The 14,581-nt window shown below is 42.8% G+C and overlaps 1 protein-coding gene and 1 pseudogene across 1 annotated transcript; one reads left to right on the top strand and one right to left on the bottom strand.

Moving 5' to 3' along the window:
- The first annotated feature begins 7,332 nt into the window (after positions 1 to 7,332).
- On the top strand, positions 7,333 to 11,275 carry RPL6 (ribosomal protein L6). Its single transcript, XM_045200940.3, has 6 exons — positions 7,333 to 7,590; positions 7,686 to 7,784; positions 8,826 to 8,969; positions 9,461 to 9,509; positions 10,348 to 10,532; positions 11,085 to 11,275. The coding sequence occupies exons 1-6, from the start codon at positions 7,354 to 7,356 to the stop codon at positions 11,235 to 11,237; spliced, it is 867 nt and encodes a 288-aa protein (XP_045056875.1). The 5' UTR covers positions 7,333 to 7,353; the 3' UTR covers positions 11,238 to 11,275.
- Positions 10,714 to 10,814, bottom strand: LOC112310931 (U6 spliceosomal RNA; annotated as a pseudogene).
- Positions 11,276 to 14,581: the final 3,306 nt, after the last annotated feature.

Raw genomic sequence — 14,581 nt, 5'->3', positions numbered from 1 at the left:
CAGAAGGTAAGACTGCTATCTGGACATGGAGTCACCCTACAGGACTGTCCCCAGGTAACAACTGCGACACAGGGTCCCAGTGAGTCAGGAACCGGTCACCCCTGACATCTGAAGGGAGCCATTCCTTCCCCTTTGTCTGGTGCTCTGGTCATTGGTAAGGCCACCCTCAGGCCTTACAGGGTAGACACATGCACGGGCAGGCGTGGAGCTGGGTCCCCTCTCTGAGTAGGGTGAATCCATTCCCAGGGCATCTGGCTGATGCTGTCATCATTGGTGAGGTCAGCCTCAGGGCACAGGGTAAACACATCCATCTCTTTCTATTCCTCTACAGGTGCGGACTATACCTCCCCATCCTCCATCTGCAGCACAGATCTTCTGTCCCCGGGGTCTCTGACCTTTCAGGGCCCAAAGCAGCCTCGCCCAGGCTCTTCCCTGCTGCTAGACTCCTCGGAGTCGAGACTGCTTCCGTCACTCACTAACAGTCCTTAGAGCTTTTATTGAGAATCTCAACAGGTCTTCTCACTTGGTATTTAGGACCTTCCATCTCTTTTCCAGTCGTCTTGAAAGTTGTCAAAAGCAGAGGAGGAAAAAAAAAAGAAAGTTGTCAAAAGCAAATAAGAGAAATCTTATACTTTCTCTAGAAAAATTAGTCATTCAAATTACATGTATGGTCTTTATGTGTTCAGTCTTCTTGTGTGTGGTCTTTATATGATGTGTATTTGTGTGTTACATGTGGTACATTTTCTGCCTCTGGATGGCATAACTAGGGTGTAATATTCTGTTAGCCTAAAAATATTAAGTACTTACATAAATTAAGCAGGGACATGTGTTCTGGATAAAACATTTGATATTAAAATCAGTTTTAAGTTTGATTGTCTTTTAGAGTTATTACCAAAAATGTGTTGCTTTACAAAGAGTTTATGTTATAATCTTTTGGTTAAATATGACAACCTTCCCAAAGTTTATATTTTAAAGGCTGAGAAATGATTTTGAGTTATTCCTATGAGCCCCTGGCATACCTCAAAGATTTGTTCTCTCCTCACACACAAAAAAGAAGTTTTTGAATTAATTAGGCCAATTTAATATGCTCAAAATTACAGCTTTGCCAAATGGAATAATAACTATTTTATTTGTACAATATATTTTTATCAAAATAGATTTTCTAGAAATTTCAACCTGTGCCAGGGAAGAACTTACAAACATTTAAAATCAAGTTCAAATGGGAAGCTCTCAGGGGTGATAGGTGTCCTGTCAGTGAAACCGGACAAGCCGAGAGTGACGGTTCCCTGTGGAGACATCAAGCAGTGGTACTCTGGGTGTTTGTAGCCCACACGTTGAGCATTTATGAATTGTTTCCCATGCTCAGTACCCACTTCCAGTAAGTCCTGGACAGTGTTTTAAAACTTTGTATACTGTTTGGTCTTTATATATATTAAGACCGGGTGTTAAATCTAAAACTATGGGCTTCATATTATTCTTTTATGTCATTTCACAGTAATTGTTACTGACCAGGAAATTGTTAACTTAAAAAGATAACATTCTATTTTACAAAGAAGCAAAGTTCTTTATCAATTGCATTTTAATCAAATCTACAACCAAGTCATTTTAAATTTGGTCGTTTATGAACAGTCACTGTTTTACTCTAACACATTTGCAAGTGTATCCTTGAATAGGTTAATGAAAAGGCCTCCAATTTACTCTAAATTAGAGGTATCTAAGTAGGTCATATCTTTGAAGTAGATAAAGATTTATAGAACCCTTAGAGTAACTGAATTCATGGAAATACTGGCAAATAATCACGACAAGCAATATTGGTTATATGGGACTAAATACAGATAATTGTTCTTACGAGTTTGTTCAAAATATTGCTAATTTTAAATCTTTATGTTTTCCAGATATAAGGAAACTTGTCCCCCCAGAACAATTTATAAATTACAGACTCGTAAACAATATTGAAACATTTATATTTCTCTCCCTACCTAATCCCTCCAGAATTCAGCAACTGTTAATGAGGAAGTATTATTTCACGGCAATATGTTTGTTTGCATAAACCCAATAAGAATCTATTCTCTTTATAATAGTATCAGTTTCCAAATGTGGCTTTATTAACCAAGTCTTTGTCTGGAATGTCACGACCGAAAGAGTCGTGCCTAGACTCTGGATGTCACCAGAAAGCTTTAAGGAATTAAGATTGGCTTTTGAAGCCCATAAGACCCGTTGGAGAAATCGCCTGAGACCTTGCTTGGTCACCTGGTTCACAGCAGTCTTTCCAGGTAAGGAGCGAAGGTTGCTTTCCTGAAAGATGGCAAGGAAGGAACCTCAAGACATTTTGGGGACCTTAAGAGCTTGAGGAATCCACTCAATCTAATAGGTATTTCAGGCAAAGCCAGATGGCAACTGTGTGGCTTGGCTTCTTTGCCCTGAGAGGTTGACTAAAACTTAATCTGAAGGTACCTTGTAAAATTCCAGCAAAGCAAATTTGAAAGAACCTAAATAATCAATTACTATTCTTGTTGTGTTCATGCAAATAATCAGGCCAAATTGAAACTGCACTTAATGTAGTCTCTTGGATAAAATGAGGGTGATTTTAGGGAGAGAAACTGTGTTTCAATGGAAATCACAATGTCAACTCTCACCCACAAACTGATTGAATCTTAGTTTTCCTAGTTTTCTTCCAAGCTAATGTTTCATTTTTATTTTCATCCTTTGGGTTGGGACTTATTGAGAGCATACAGAATTCACTGACCACTCTGCCTCTCCCTTTTGCAGATTTTAGGTTCAATATCTGGTCTTGGTTTTCTTGACTAACTCCCTTCCTAGGTCCTATAGTAGCCTTTTTCTTTATTCTTGTTTTCAGGCCATGTCTCCTCAAATATCTTATATCTTTTGTTCAATGGAGCATCCAGGCTCTGAAAGATTCTTTCCACGAATGGCATGCAGCCACAACTATGGGCTGTCCGATTCCTCCCTCTTCTCCTTAATGACCCAGACCTGGACCCACAGACAGGGACCTACATCCCTAGCCTGTCCGAAGTAGCTACAGAAGAAGAGATCTTCATTTCTACTCCCCAAAACCAGAACTGGGCCCGGTAATTAAAAGTAAATCCATTTTAAAACCAGAGAGGGGAATGAAAGGATGAAGTCAGCCCCATCCCTATTGCCACACCAATTGCCTAGCGGGCCTGTGACCTTCTGAAACATGACTGACATTTTACTCTTCTGAGCTCATTGTCCCCAGGTCTGGAAATGACTGGAAAACAAGAACAGGACTAACTGCTCCCTACAGCCACAGGCAGCAGATAACATCAGAACAAACTGCAGCCTCAAGTCTCAACAGCACAGGGAACACTCAACAGCAACCCCTCACCCTTTTTTAATCCAGTAAAAGCTCAAAGCCCCCACCCCTCCATGCTGGTGTATCTCTCCACACCATGCGCCCTCTCCTTTGTTGGAGAGTGAACAAAAACTTGATTCTCTACACTTTCTTCTCTTTGTGAATTCTTTCACAGCCTGCGTCACTGACAACCCTAACACCACATATGGACTCACCTACTCAGACTCGCTCCCTCTGAGCCCCAGCGGGGGGGGGGGGGGGGCAGCCTGAAGGGCACCAGTGGTATATAGGGAGAGACTGAAGTATCTGGCATTGGAGAGCCAGCAAGCTGGTGCCATACCTGAAATTCCATCAACCTGGAGTTCCATCAACCTTGGAGTTCCACAGAGGCTCTGCCCCACCCAATTTATGGGCCCACCCAAGCTGCTTTTCCTTAAGAATGGCTGGTCTTGGCTCCTGAATCCTATCAAACAAGCAACAGCTGGCTTTAGAATGACAGCTTGGCTTCACCTGGGAATCTCCAAGCCCAGCACAAGTAGCAGCCATCTCAGAGTGCTTCATAGGTTAGTCAGGGTGCCCCAGGCAAAACACCGGTGGGGCTGACCTTGGCCTGCGCCACTCAGGTAAACCCCAGAGCCAACACACCCAGTGGACAGCTACAGACCATGTCAGAGCACCCCACCCTGCCCTTTAGAAGCTGATCCTCCATGGAAGGTGGAGATTGGTGGTCAGTGGTCACAGCCAGTCCTTACAGTTGACTGGCCTGGGTAAATTCCTCCCATTGACCTGCCAACAGCAACCAAGGTTTCACTACAGGAGGAGGGTGTACTCAGCCCACAAAAAGGGCTCACCTCGAGTACCCAGCATGGATGATAGGGGAGGCTGTGCCACTGGACCGTACAGAACACCTACTACATTAGGCCACACTACCAAGACACAGAGTCAAAGCAGTTCTACCTAATATATAGAAACAAACACAGGGAGGCTGCCAAAATGAGGGACAAAGATACATGGCCCAAAAGAAAGAACAAATCAAAACTCCAGGAAAAGAGCTAAATGAAATGGAGATAAGCAATCTATCAGATGCAGAGTTCAAAACACTGTTTATAAGGATGCTCAAGGAACTTAGTGAGGACCTCAGCAGCATAAAAAGGACCCAGTCAGAAATAAAGGCTATACTAATTGAAATAAAGAACAATTTATGGGGAAACAACAGTAGAATGCATGAAGCCAAGAATGAAATCAATGATTTAGAACATAAGGAACCAAAAATTAACCACGCAGAACAAGAAGAAAAAAAAAGAATCTAAAAAAAGATGAGGATAGTATAAACAGCCTGTGGGAAAACTTTAAGAGGTCGAACATTCACCTCATAGGGGTGCCTGAAGGAGAAAAGAAAGAGCAAGAAATTGGAAATCTATCTGAAAAAATACTGAAAGAAAATGTCCCTAATGTGATGAAGGAAATGCACATGCAAGTTCAGGAAGCACAGAGAGTCCCAGTTATGATGGATACAAAAAGGCCCACTCCCAGACACAACATTATTAAAAGACCAAAGGTTAAAAATAAAGAGAGACTCTTAAAAGCAAGAGAAAGAAGTTAGTTACTGGAAGGTTGCCAGATGGAAGGGGGGAGGAGGAGAATGGGTGAAGAGGAGAGGGGATTAAGAAGTACAAATAGGTAGTTACAGAATAGCCATGGGATGTAAAGTACAGTATAGGACATGGAATAGCCAAAGAACTTATACCCATGACCCATGGACATGAACAATGGTGGGGGTATTGCCTGAGGGGTGTGGGGGGTGCTGGGTCAAGGGGGGAAAAGGAGGAAAAATCAGGACAACTGTAATAGCATAATCAATAAAATATAATTTAAACAATTCTATCATTTCAGACCCTCTCTCACTGAGCATAGTCTATAGTCTGATTAGGGGATATAGACATTAAGCAAATATGGAGAAAATGTCCAAGGAACGTTCCCAACTGGTCAATCATAGAAAAGATTTCAATTCACTTGGGGATTAGATTCTTAATTCATCTATTCCTTCTTATATTGATAACGGTAGTGCTTTCTAATGTCCTCAGTAAGCAAAATAAAAGTTGCAACTTTTTGTGGGTTCCCAAAAGTAAGAACGTTATTGTTTTGTAACATGAGAGAGTTTCAGACAAAACATTCTTCGCTTTTGCCTCTTATTAGGAAAAACAGCTTTCTAGAGCAGCAATTTTCAACCAGTGAGGTACACAGATGTGCCACAAGAATTTTTCAAACATGCAATTCTTGATCATTTGGTTGGGGCACTGACCTCTTTTCCCTTAGATTGTCAAATTAAAAAAAAAAAAAAGACGACAGACAAAACAACAATAGCCCTCCAATGTGAGTTAATAAAAATTATATCTATTTTTTACCCTGGCTGGTGTGGCTCAGTGGATTGAGTGGCGGCCTTTGAACCCAAGGGCCACCAGTTTGTTTCCTCCTCAGGGCACATGCCTGGGTTGCAAGCCAGGTCCCCAGTTGGGGGCATACCTGCCAGAGGTAGCCGATCATTGTGTCTCTCCCTCCGTCTCCTTCCCTTCCCTAAAAATAAATAAGTAAAAATCGTCAATAAAATAAAGTAAAATGATTTTATTTTTGGAGAGAGGGGAAGGGAGGGAGAGAGGGAAACATCAATGTGTGGTTGCCTCTCGCACGCCCCCTACTGACCTGGGCCGCCACCCAGGCTTGTGCCCTGGCTGGGAATCCAACCAGAGTCCTGAGTGGATTGAGGCCCGTGCTCAATCCACTGAGCCACCCCAGCCAGGGCATCATTTTAAAAATTATACCTATTTTTTTTCAGATCAGCAAAATATATGTTTTTGGGTATGCCACAGAATTTTAGTAATTTATGTGTGCCATTAGATAAAAGAGGTTGAAAATCTCTGCTCTAAGGTATAGTTCTTTCAAAGGAAGAAAAACTACATTTCCCATGATGTCTTGGGCCCGGAAGGAAGTAAGACTCGACGCTCTCCGTGATTCCTTATAGACCGGAAGCAAGTGTTTTAGTTCTTTTTCCCCATCTTGCAAGGTAAGAATGGCGTCACTCTCCTGCAATACTCAATTTCAGGTCCTCAATCCCTGGCCATCCGAACCAGGAGGATATCAAGTCGACACCTCCAACGGTTAGACATGCCCGGGGCCAACTGAGAGGCCTCCCCCGCGCTTCATTTGCTCGCTGGGGTTTGCGGTGGCGCATGAAAAGGGTGAAGTGGGTTGCGGTGGACGCTCCGGGTCTCCGGCTGTTTTCCATCCTCTGGGGCTTGGGAAACGAGGCCTCTCTGAGAATCCGTAGCCGGCTAATGGGCCTGCAGGGACTAGGGCCACGGCGCACACCCTCGGAAATCCTGGGTCTGGCTTCCTAAAGACGCCGCTGAGCTTGTCTCAGCCACGTTGGGATTTGGGACCAAGGCCCAATGCTAACTTTACCATCTCCCCACGTCCGCGACCGGAAGTCGCCTCCTGGGCTTTGGGCTTTTTTTCAGTCAGTCCAGACTTTGGGCAAATTGTATATATGTGTTCGCCTCCTAAGCCGAATTTCTTGAATGACACGGTAGGTAGTGTGAAAAAAGCAAAGGCCCTGGAATTAAATAGTTCCAAATTACTGCCTCGCTGCTTCCTAGTTGTGGAGGTTTTTTAAGGCTCCGTGTTTTAAGATTTATAGTTCCTAAGACAGGAATAATGGAATAGGAACTTTTGAGCACTAAATATCTAGCAAGTACCTAAAAAGTGTAAGATACCTTAAAGTCTTAAGGAACTTCACAGTATATAAATAGTTCATTTGGTGGAAGACAACTACCAAATGAACTACTATGAGGTGGGTGCACTTGTTTGGGGGGGGGGGCTATATCTTGTAGGGGGAGGGCTGAAAAGGATGTGGCTCCTTGGGGAGGAAGGGTTTGTCTGGGAACCTGTCCTTGTACCGTTTCCATAGTCCCTTGTAATGGAATCATTGGTAAACGCTTTTCTTTAAATATATGTATTGATAGATGGCGGGTGAAAAAACTGAGAAGCCGGATGCTAAGGAGAAGAAACCCCAAGCCAAGAAGGCTGCTGCTGGTGGCAAGGTTAAGAAGGGTCACCTCAAGGCCAAGACGCCTAAGAAGGGGAAGCCCCACTGCAGCCGAAACCCTGTCCTAGTCAGAGGAATTGGCAGGTACTCGCGGTCAGCTATGTACTCCCGAAAGGCCATGTACAAGAGGAAATACTCCGCAGCTAAATCCAGGGTAAGGGATGAGGGGTACGACCAACCGTAACGTTATCTTTTAACCTGAAGTTTTTTGTCTGCCTCTGACACTTCGTTGCGTTTGTGTCCTGATAGATTGAAAAGAAAAAGAAGGAGAAAGTTATGGCTACTGTCACTAAACCAGTTGGTGGCGACAAGAATGGTGGTACCCGAGTGGTTAAACTTCGCAAAATGGTAAGTCTTGGAGGACACTGAATTGGTTGTTAGGTGGAAGCTTGAGTACTGTTATGAGTGTGTGTGTGTGTGTACTTGGGTTTTAGAAGTTTGTTTAACAGAAAATTGCTAATGGAGAGAAATGGGTTCTGGGTTTTTCAATTTGGCTTTATCGCTTACTGTTTGATATATAGTAGAGTTACTTTTCTGTGCGTTTGTTTCTTTGCTGGTAAAACAAAGGTGTGTTGCACAGGGTGGTTGTGAGAATTAAATAACACATAGAGCCTAGGGTTCTGTCAGGCCTGTAGAGGGATTTCCATTATGGAAGTATCCCCCAGATTTACTGACACTCTTCACAGTTGACAGTTACTGCCCCAAGAGGGAAAGTGATACTTTGATTCCTCCTTGTCAACAGGTTTTGTGAACTGGTTTTCCTATCAGGTATTAATGTTTGTGAGCAAAGCAAAACTGTCCACTAACATGATGCAGTATAGTTGTAAATAGGTTACTGTGAGTTACTGGTCATATCCTCAGTAGTCTTTGCGTGGGGTCCTGTTTTTATAATTGAACTGGCAGTCCTGATCTAAACTCTCTGGTTTTGTAGTTTGTTTTCCTTTGTGGATAAAGTGGGAGGAGTCATGTTAATATGACAGATGTGAACACACTTCATTTGATTTGGAAAACAAGCCATGCCTCCTTTGTAACGTGCAGAATTAAGGAGAAGAGAGAAAAGCTTGAGAATCAGTGTTACATGACAGGGTATAGTGATATTTTGCCATGTGATCTCTAAAGCTTGGTTTAATCCCACATTTACAAACGTAACTTGTTTATGTCTGCTTGAACATGCAACTCCCTCAATAAAATGGATTCCATCTTGCACATAAAGGATAGAAAAGTGTTGACATTTTCCCAATTGAAAGTTTACTTAGAAATGAAAATGCAATAGTGTAAATAAAGCATTTCAAATAAGTAAAAGGGTTGTAGCAAAGATTTCATTGATACTCAGCTCTACAAACCTAATTAGCTTATTTGAATAAAGTTGGACCTATGGACTCTCGCCAGCCTAGATACTATCCTACTGAAGACGTGCCTAGAAAGCTGTTGAGCCATGGCAAGAAACCCTTCAGTCAGCATGTGAGAAAACTTCGGGCCAGCATCACTCCTGGGACCATTCTGATTGTCCTCACTGGGCGCCACAGGGGCAAGGTGAGCGGAGCGGTGCCTGAAGTGCTTGATCGGAGTATGTGCATTCTGGGTCGGGTTTCTTTACCGTGCTAATACCAATAAGCAGTAACTAGCATAACATGTTGAGCCCATTGTAATATACAGTGGTTTATTACCACTTCCTACTGTTGGTGATAATCTTGTGACACATCAATCAGATGCCCCTGTGTCCAAAGAACTTTATATATTTGAGTTACTTCCTTTAGTTTGATTTGCAGGGATGGAATTAACAACTAAAATTAACTTTTTAGTTGTTAAAAGTAACAGCTGCTCCTTTTTAAAAAGAGAACAGGCACACAGTAGTACCGCTCCCATCCTAGTGTTACCTGTTAGCAGTTTGGTGTAGTCGCATCCAGAATTGCTGCTCAAATACATGTAAAACTTTCCTTTACCAAATTTAGGAGCCTGTGAGTTGATTAATTCAGAAGTCAGGTTCTAATTGCAGGAACTTGGCATTTCTGTTTAATTTACAGAGGGTGATTTTCCTGAAGCAGCTGAGCAGTGGCTTGCTACTTGTGACTGGTAAGAAAATCCTTGATTTTATATTCTCTGAAACTTGTCTTTTTAAATGCTTACAAGTATACATTTTTGCTCCCAGCTATGTGCAAATTTTTAGTGCTATGAGATTCTGAGCCCCATTTCATTGCCTTAAGGCGAGTTCTAAGGAAGTAGGTACTGAAATTTTATGTGGCAACATATCAACTGTTACCTAAAATATGGAATGATTGTCTGCTAGCCTCAAAGAATGGATTTTGTCTAAACTTTGTAATTAGTCTGCCACTTGGCACTAGAATGGAGTTCCTGGACAGGTAAGGGAAACTTTACTGAGGCCCCAGGCTCATGGGGTTCAGAGAGAACCTGCAAGCCCAAGGAAGTGGAGGGGCCTTATTTAACCCTCATGGGGCACAGGTGGTTGGTGTGACTGCACTTCTTGCAGCAGTTGACAGCGGAGAGGTGCAGGCGGGTATAACACTGGTGGCAGATCATCTTGTCACAACCGTACTTCTGGGTGAGCTGTGTGAACTCAAAGAGGGAGGACTCGATGATACCACGCTACAGACAAAGCACCAAGTGCAGGGTGCACGCTTTCTGAATGTTGTAGTCTTGAGAGTGCAGCCACCCTGCAGCTGTTTAGGGTCTTCATCAAGGTCTGCATCTCTGCGTCTGCTGAGGAGGCTGCTCAGCCACCTTGCTGAAGAGAAAGCGCGAAAAAGTCTTGATGCTGGCAATAGAAAGAGCAGTTTGGGATTTCTTCAAAGCCTGCGGAAAGTTAGAAATTTAACTCACGTGATTGCACCAAAGTCAGTGCTTATACCTTTGCTTCCCCTTCCCCTCATTATGTCAATATTTTCCCCTTTAGGACCTCTGGCCTTTAATCGAGTCCCTCTGCGTAGAACACACCAGAAATTTGTCATCGCCACCTCCACCAAAATTGATATCAGTGGTGTGAAAATCCCCAAGCACCTCACTGACGCTTACTTCAAGAAGAAGAAGCTGCGCAAGCCCAGACACCAGGAGGGAGAGATCTTCGACACGGAAAAAGAGGTAAGCTGCTATTTCTGTCCTTGCCCCTGATAGCCCTGCCTCCCCAGTTTGGGAGTGAAAATAAACAAGGTTAAGTTGTTAAACAAAAGAGAAAAGAAAAAAGTTGTGAGTAATGAGGAATATCTGCACAATAATATTGTTCCAGATTCTGCTAAAAACAGGGTTTTTTTCTTTCTTTCTTTTAAATATGGAACGCTTCACGAATTTGCGTGTCATCCTTGCGCAGGGGCCATGCTAATCTCTGTATCGTTCCAATAAAAACAGTTCTTAATGGCAGATGGGGGTTCAACTCAGAATCCTGAGAAGTTTTGGTAGAACTCTGAATTACTGCTTCGTTTCTGTTGGGAAATCATCATTATTTATCTTAGATGTGTTACTACAGTAAACAAAAGGATCAGAGCTGGCGTTGTTATATTAAAAATAGGTTGTATTTTACGGCTCTCCAAGGAAAATGATGTACCCGAGATTGAATACTTGATGCGACTCCTTGTAAGGTTAATCAAGGAGTTTGGTACTTGTGCCCTACTTTTAAATGCTTTTCTCTTTCTTTAGAAATACGAGATTACAGAGCAACGCAAGGTTGATCAGAAAGCCGTGGACTCGCAAATTCTGCCAAAAATCAAAGCTATTCCCCAGCTCCAGGGCTACCTCCGCTCTGTGTTTGCTCTCACAAATGGCCTTTATCCTCACAAAATGAAGTTCTAAATTTCTTTTGAAAAACCTAATTAAATAACTGATCTGTTTCCTTTGTGTCTTTTTTTTTTTTTTTTTTTTTTTTTCCCTTTTCCTTGTCTCCCTGGATATGTGGTTTGACTCAGGCAATTTAATGGGGTGTTAGCCTTTGCTAAGAAGAATGGGATTACGGGGTGGAAACAGCTGCAGCAAACTTCGTCAGCTTTGGATCCACATTCGAAGCTTCCTTAGGGTCCGGCTTCTCAGCTGTTTCGCCCAGCACCTACCGATATAAAATAGCATTTCCTCGGTTGTCACTGAACAAGTTAATAAGAAAAGGTGCATGGATAAGAGAGGTCCTTTCCGGTCACAGACTTTGATCCCATTCAGTAATATAACAGCCATTTCTCCCCTGTCTGATTCTCAGCCACACACCCCTAATCATTGTTATTTTATTAAAGCATACAGAGTGAATGAGTATAGTCATTTACCCTCCCTTTTTAAACCAAAAACCTATTATACTGTATATACTGTTATAGATCTATAGATAATATATTTTGATCACTGCATGAAAAGTGGCCATCTTTACTGCTACGTTGTACAGTAGTCCCCCCTCGTTCTTGGGGGATGTGGTCCAAGACCTTTAGTGGATGCCTAAAACCATGGATAGTACCAAACCCTGTATATACTGTTTTTCTTATATGTACATACATACCTATGGTGGTTTATAAATTGGATACAAAAATTAATAATGGGACAATTGCGCTGTAGTAAAAGTTATGTGAATGTGATCTTGAAATACTGTATTGTATTCTTGTGGTAAGAGATGACAAAACACCTATGTGATGAGGTGAAGTGGGCGGTGTGACATCGTTGGACTGCTGACCTGACAGTAACTCAGGAGGATCATTGATCTGCGTGATCCTGGGTCACTGAGCTGTGACGATGTCAATGGGGAATCTCTCCAATTCAAGGGGTTTTGTGGACTAAGGGGCTGGCCAGCACGCGCAGCATGGTGATTCACGTCCCCAGTGAGGCAGGGAGGGAGTGCCAGAGATTTTACCACTCGATTTGGGGTTGTGCACAATTTCAAACAACTTGGTGATTTCTGGCATTTCCCACTGAATGTATTAGGTATTGGTCGACTGGGTAACAAACCATGGAAGACAAAACTGGATAAGGACTATTGTATGGCCTTCTATGGATATTTGGGTTTCTATCATTTGTAATTATATGCAGTAAATAGCATTAAGTATGCATACAGAGAGCCAAGTAGGTAAGAATGATGTTTGGTGAATTAAAAGATTTATACATTTGAGTTTTTGTCAAAATGCCAAGCTGCTCCACAGAAGCTGTACCAGTTTGCGTCCGTGTGAGAGCGCCTGTTTCTCCTTAGGTTCCCTAAACTGGGTTTTTGCTAATAGGGGTGAAAAATGGCTCTGGGCTTATTTTGTTTTTTATTTTTCTTTTATTATTTTTTTAAAAATTTTATTTTTATTTTTAGGGGAAGGGATGGGGGAAGAGGGAGGAGACACATCAATGTGTGGTTGCCTCTCTCACATCCCCCACTGGGGACCTGGCCCGCAACCCAGGCATGTGCCCTGACTGGGAATCAACCAGTGGCCCTTCGGTTTGCCGGCTGGCACTCAGTCCACTGAGCCACACCAGCCAGGTGATTTTTATTTTTTAGAGTCAGCTCCCACTCCAGGCTACCACTGATAGAATTTCTGTCCCTATAGTTTTACCTTTGCCAGAGTGTCACACAACACGCTACGTCTTATAATATCTTTGAGATTTATGGTCACGGTTCAGTAGGTCTTTTTGTCAGTATGCTGCTGTATCAAATGTACCACTACCCTAAAATTGGGCCATTAAAAGACACTTGTGTTTTCTACAGTTACTGGAGAGTGTTAACAAAGCAACTGAATTGCGTACGGGCTTTTGTGTGGACGTACATTTTCATTGCTCTTGAGTGAGAATAAACGGCAGTCACCATACTGTACGTTACATCCTCACGTTTGTCTTTTTTTATATTCTAGCCATTACAATAGGATGTACCTTTCCCCCACCCGACTACAACCATCCCTTTGATCAGCTCTATTGACCTTTGGAGCTTGACAGTTTTTGTTGGGTGGGGGGTTTCTACTGTAGAATGTTTAACAGCACCCACGGCCTCTACCCACTGAGGCCCACAGCACCGAAACTCCCATCATGATGGTAGAAATCATCTTCAAACTCTGCCAAATGTCCTATTGTAGGTGAAATCATCTCCAGTTAAAACCTCCCTAGAGCCCCTGGTCCCCCAAATATGGATCAGGTGCCTCTGCCCTGAACTTCTGCCTCTGACAGGCTTCCTGCAGCAATATGTCCTGATTACTTGTCTTCTCACCCTTTAGATTTTCAGCTTCCTGAGGATAGGAACTATGACTTAGTTTAAGGGCCTAGCAGAAAGTAGGAACTTAACTACTTCTTGGATGAAAGATTTCCATAGGTAAGTTTCTAGAAATGGAATAATGGATTAGAAGGTGTAGTCTTTTTATGACTTTTGCACATGTGTAGCCAAAATACTTTACCAAAAATACCATGCCGATTTGTGTTTACCCCAGAGCTTTGCCATCCTGGGTTTAAATGACTTTTCCGAGGTGGCACACAAAGGAACTGAGGCCCCAACCCAGGCAGTCCATGATTCAATGGACACACAATGCATTCATCATGCAAATACTTTTCTTTGGGTTACTAAGTTTCCCCCAGCACCCTCTTGTTTATTTAGCTAACTCATACACATCAGTTACCAGGATTCAATGTGACATCCTCAGGGAAACTTCCCCACTTTTCAGACCAGGTCGCTGGACTTCTCATCCCCTTCGGAATCACTTGGATCAAATCGCTTCCCATCCTAAACTTCCTGAGACAGGGAAGCTACCTGTCTCCTAGACAGTGGGACTGTCGAAACTAACACAGCTTGAGCAAATCAGGCACAGTAAATGTTGAATGAATGAAAACAGTGTTTGCTTTTCCTCAGGTGCAAGCTCTATGATCCTGTCTTTTGCCCACTTTTCTTTTGTGGGGGCTACTGGTTCTTAATCTGTTTTCACAGCCTGGCAGTTTTTGCAAATTTTCAACTTCAAATTGAAAATTCTGGGGCAGCAAGCCCCCTTATGCCCACAAAGGGGCGCAGGAGAACATGGCATCCTTGGAGCACCAGCACGCCGATTTCTCCAAAGAGAGCTGCTGTTAATGCGGCTTGGTCTTTAGGCTTTTCATCAGTGTGGAGGCTTGTCCCTTAGCTATGGTGATTCAGAGGCTCCACGGAGATTTTCTCCCTCTTCGTTTTCAAATATCTTTCATCGGATTTCTTTTTCCTGCTGCCTCAGCCT

The sequence above is a fragment of the Desmodus rotundus genome, chromosome 7 (genome assembly GCF_022682495.2).
Source record: "Desmodus rotundus isolate HL8 chromosome 7, HLdesRot8A.1, whole genome shotgun sequence".
NCBI classification, from domain to species: Eukaryota; Metazoa; Chordata; class Mammalia; order Chiroptera; family Phyllostomidae; genus Desmodus; species Desmodus rotundus.
This window is presented reverse-complemented; position numbering and strand designations above follow the sequence as displayed.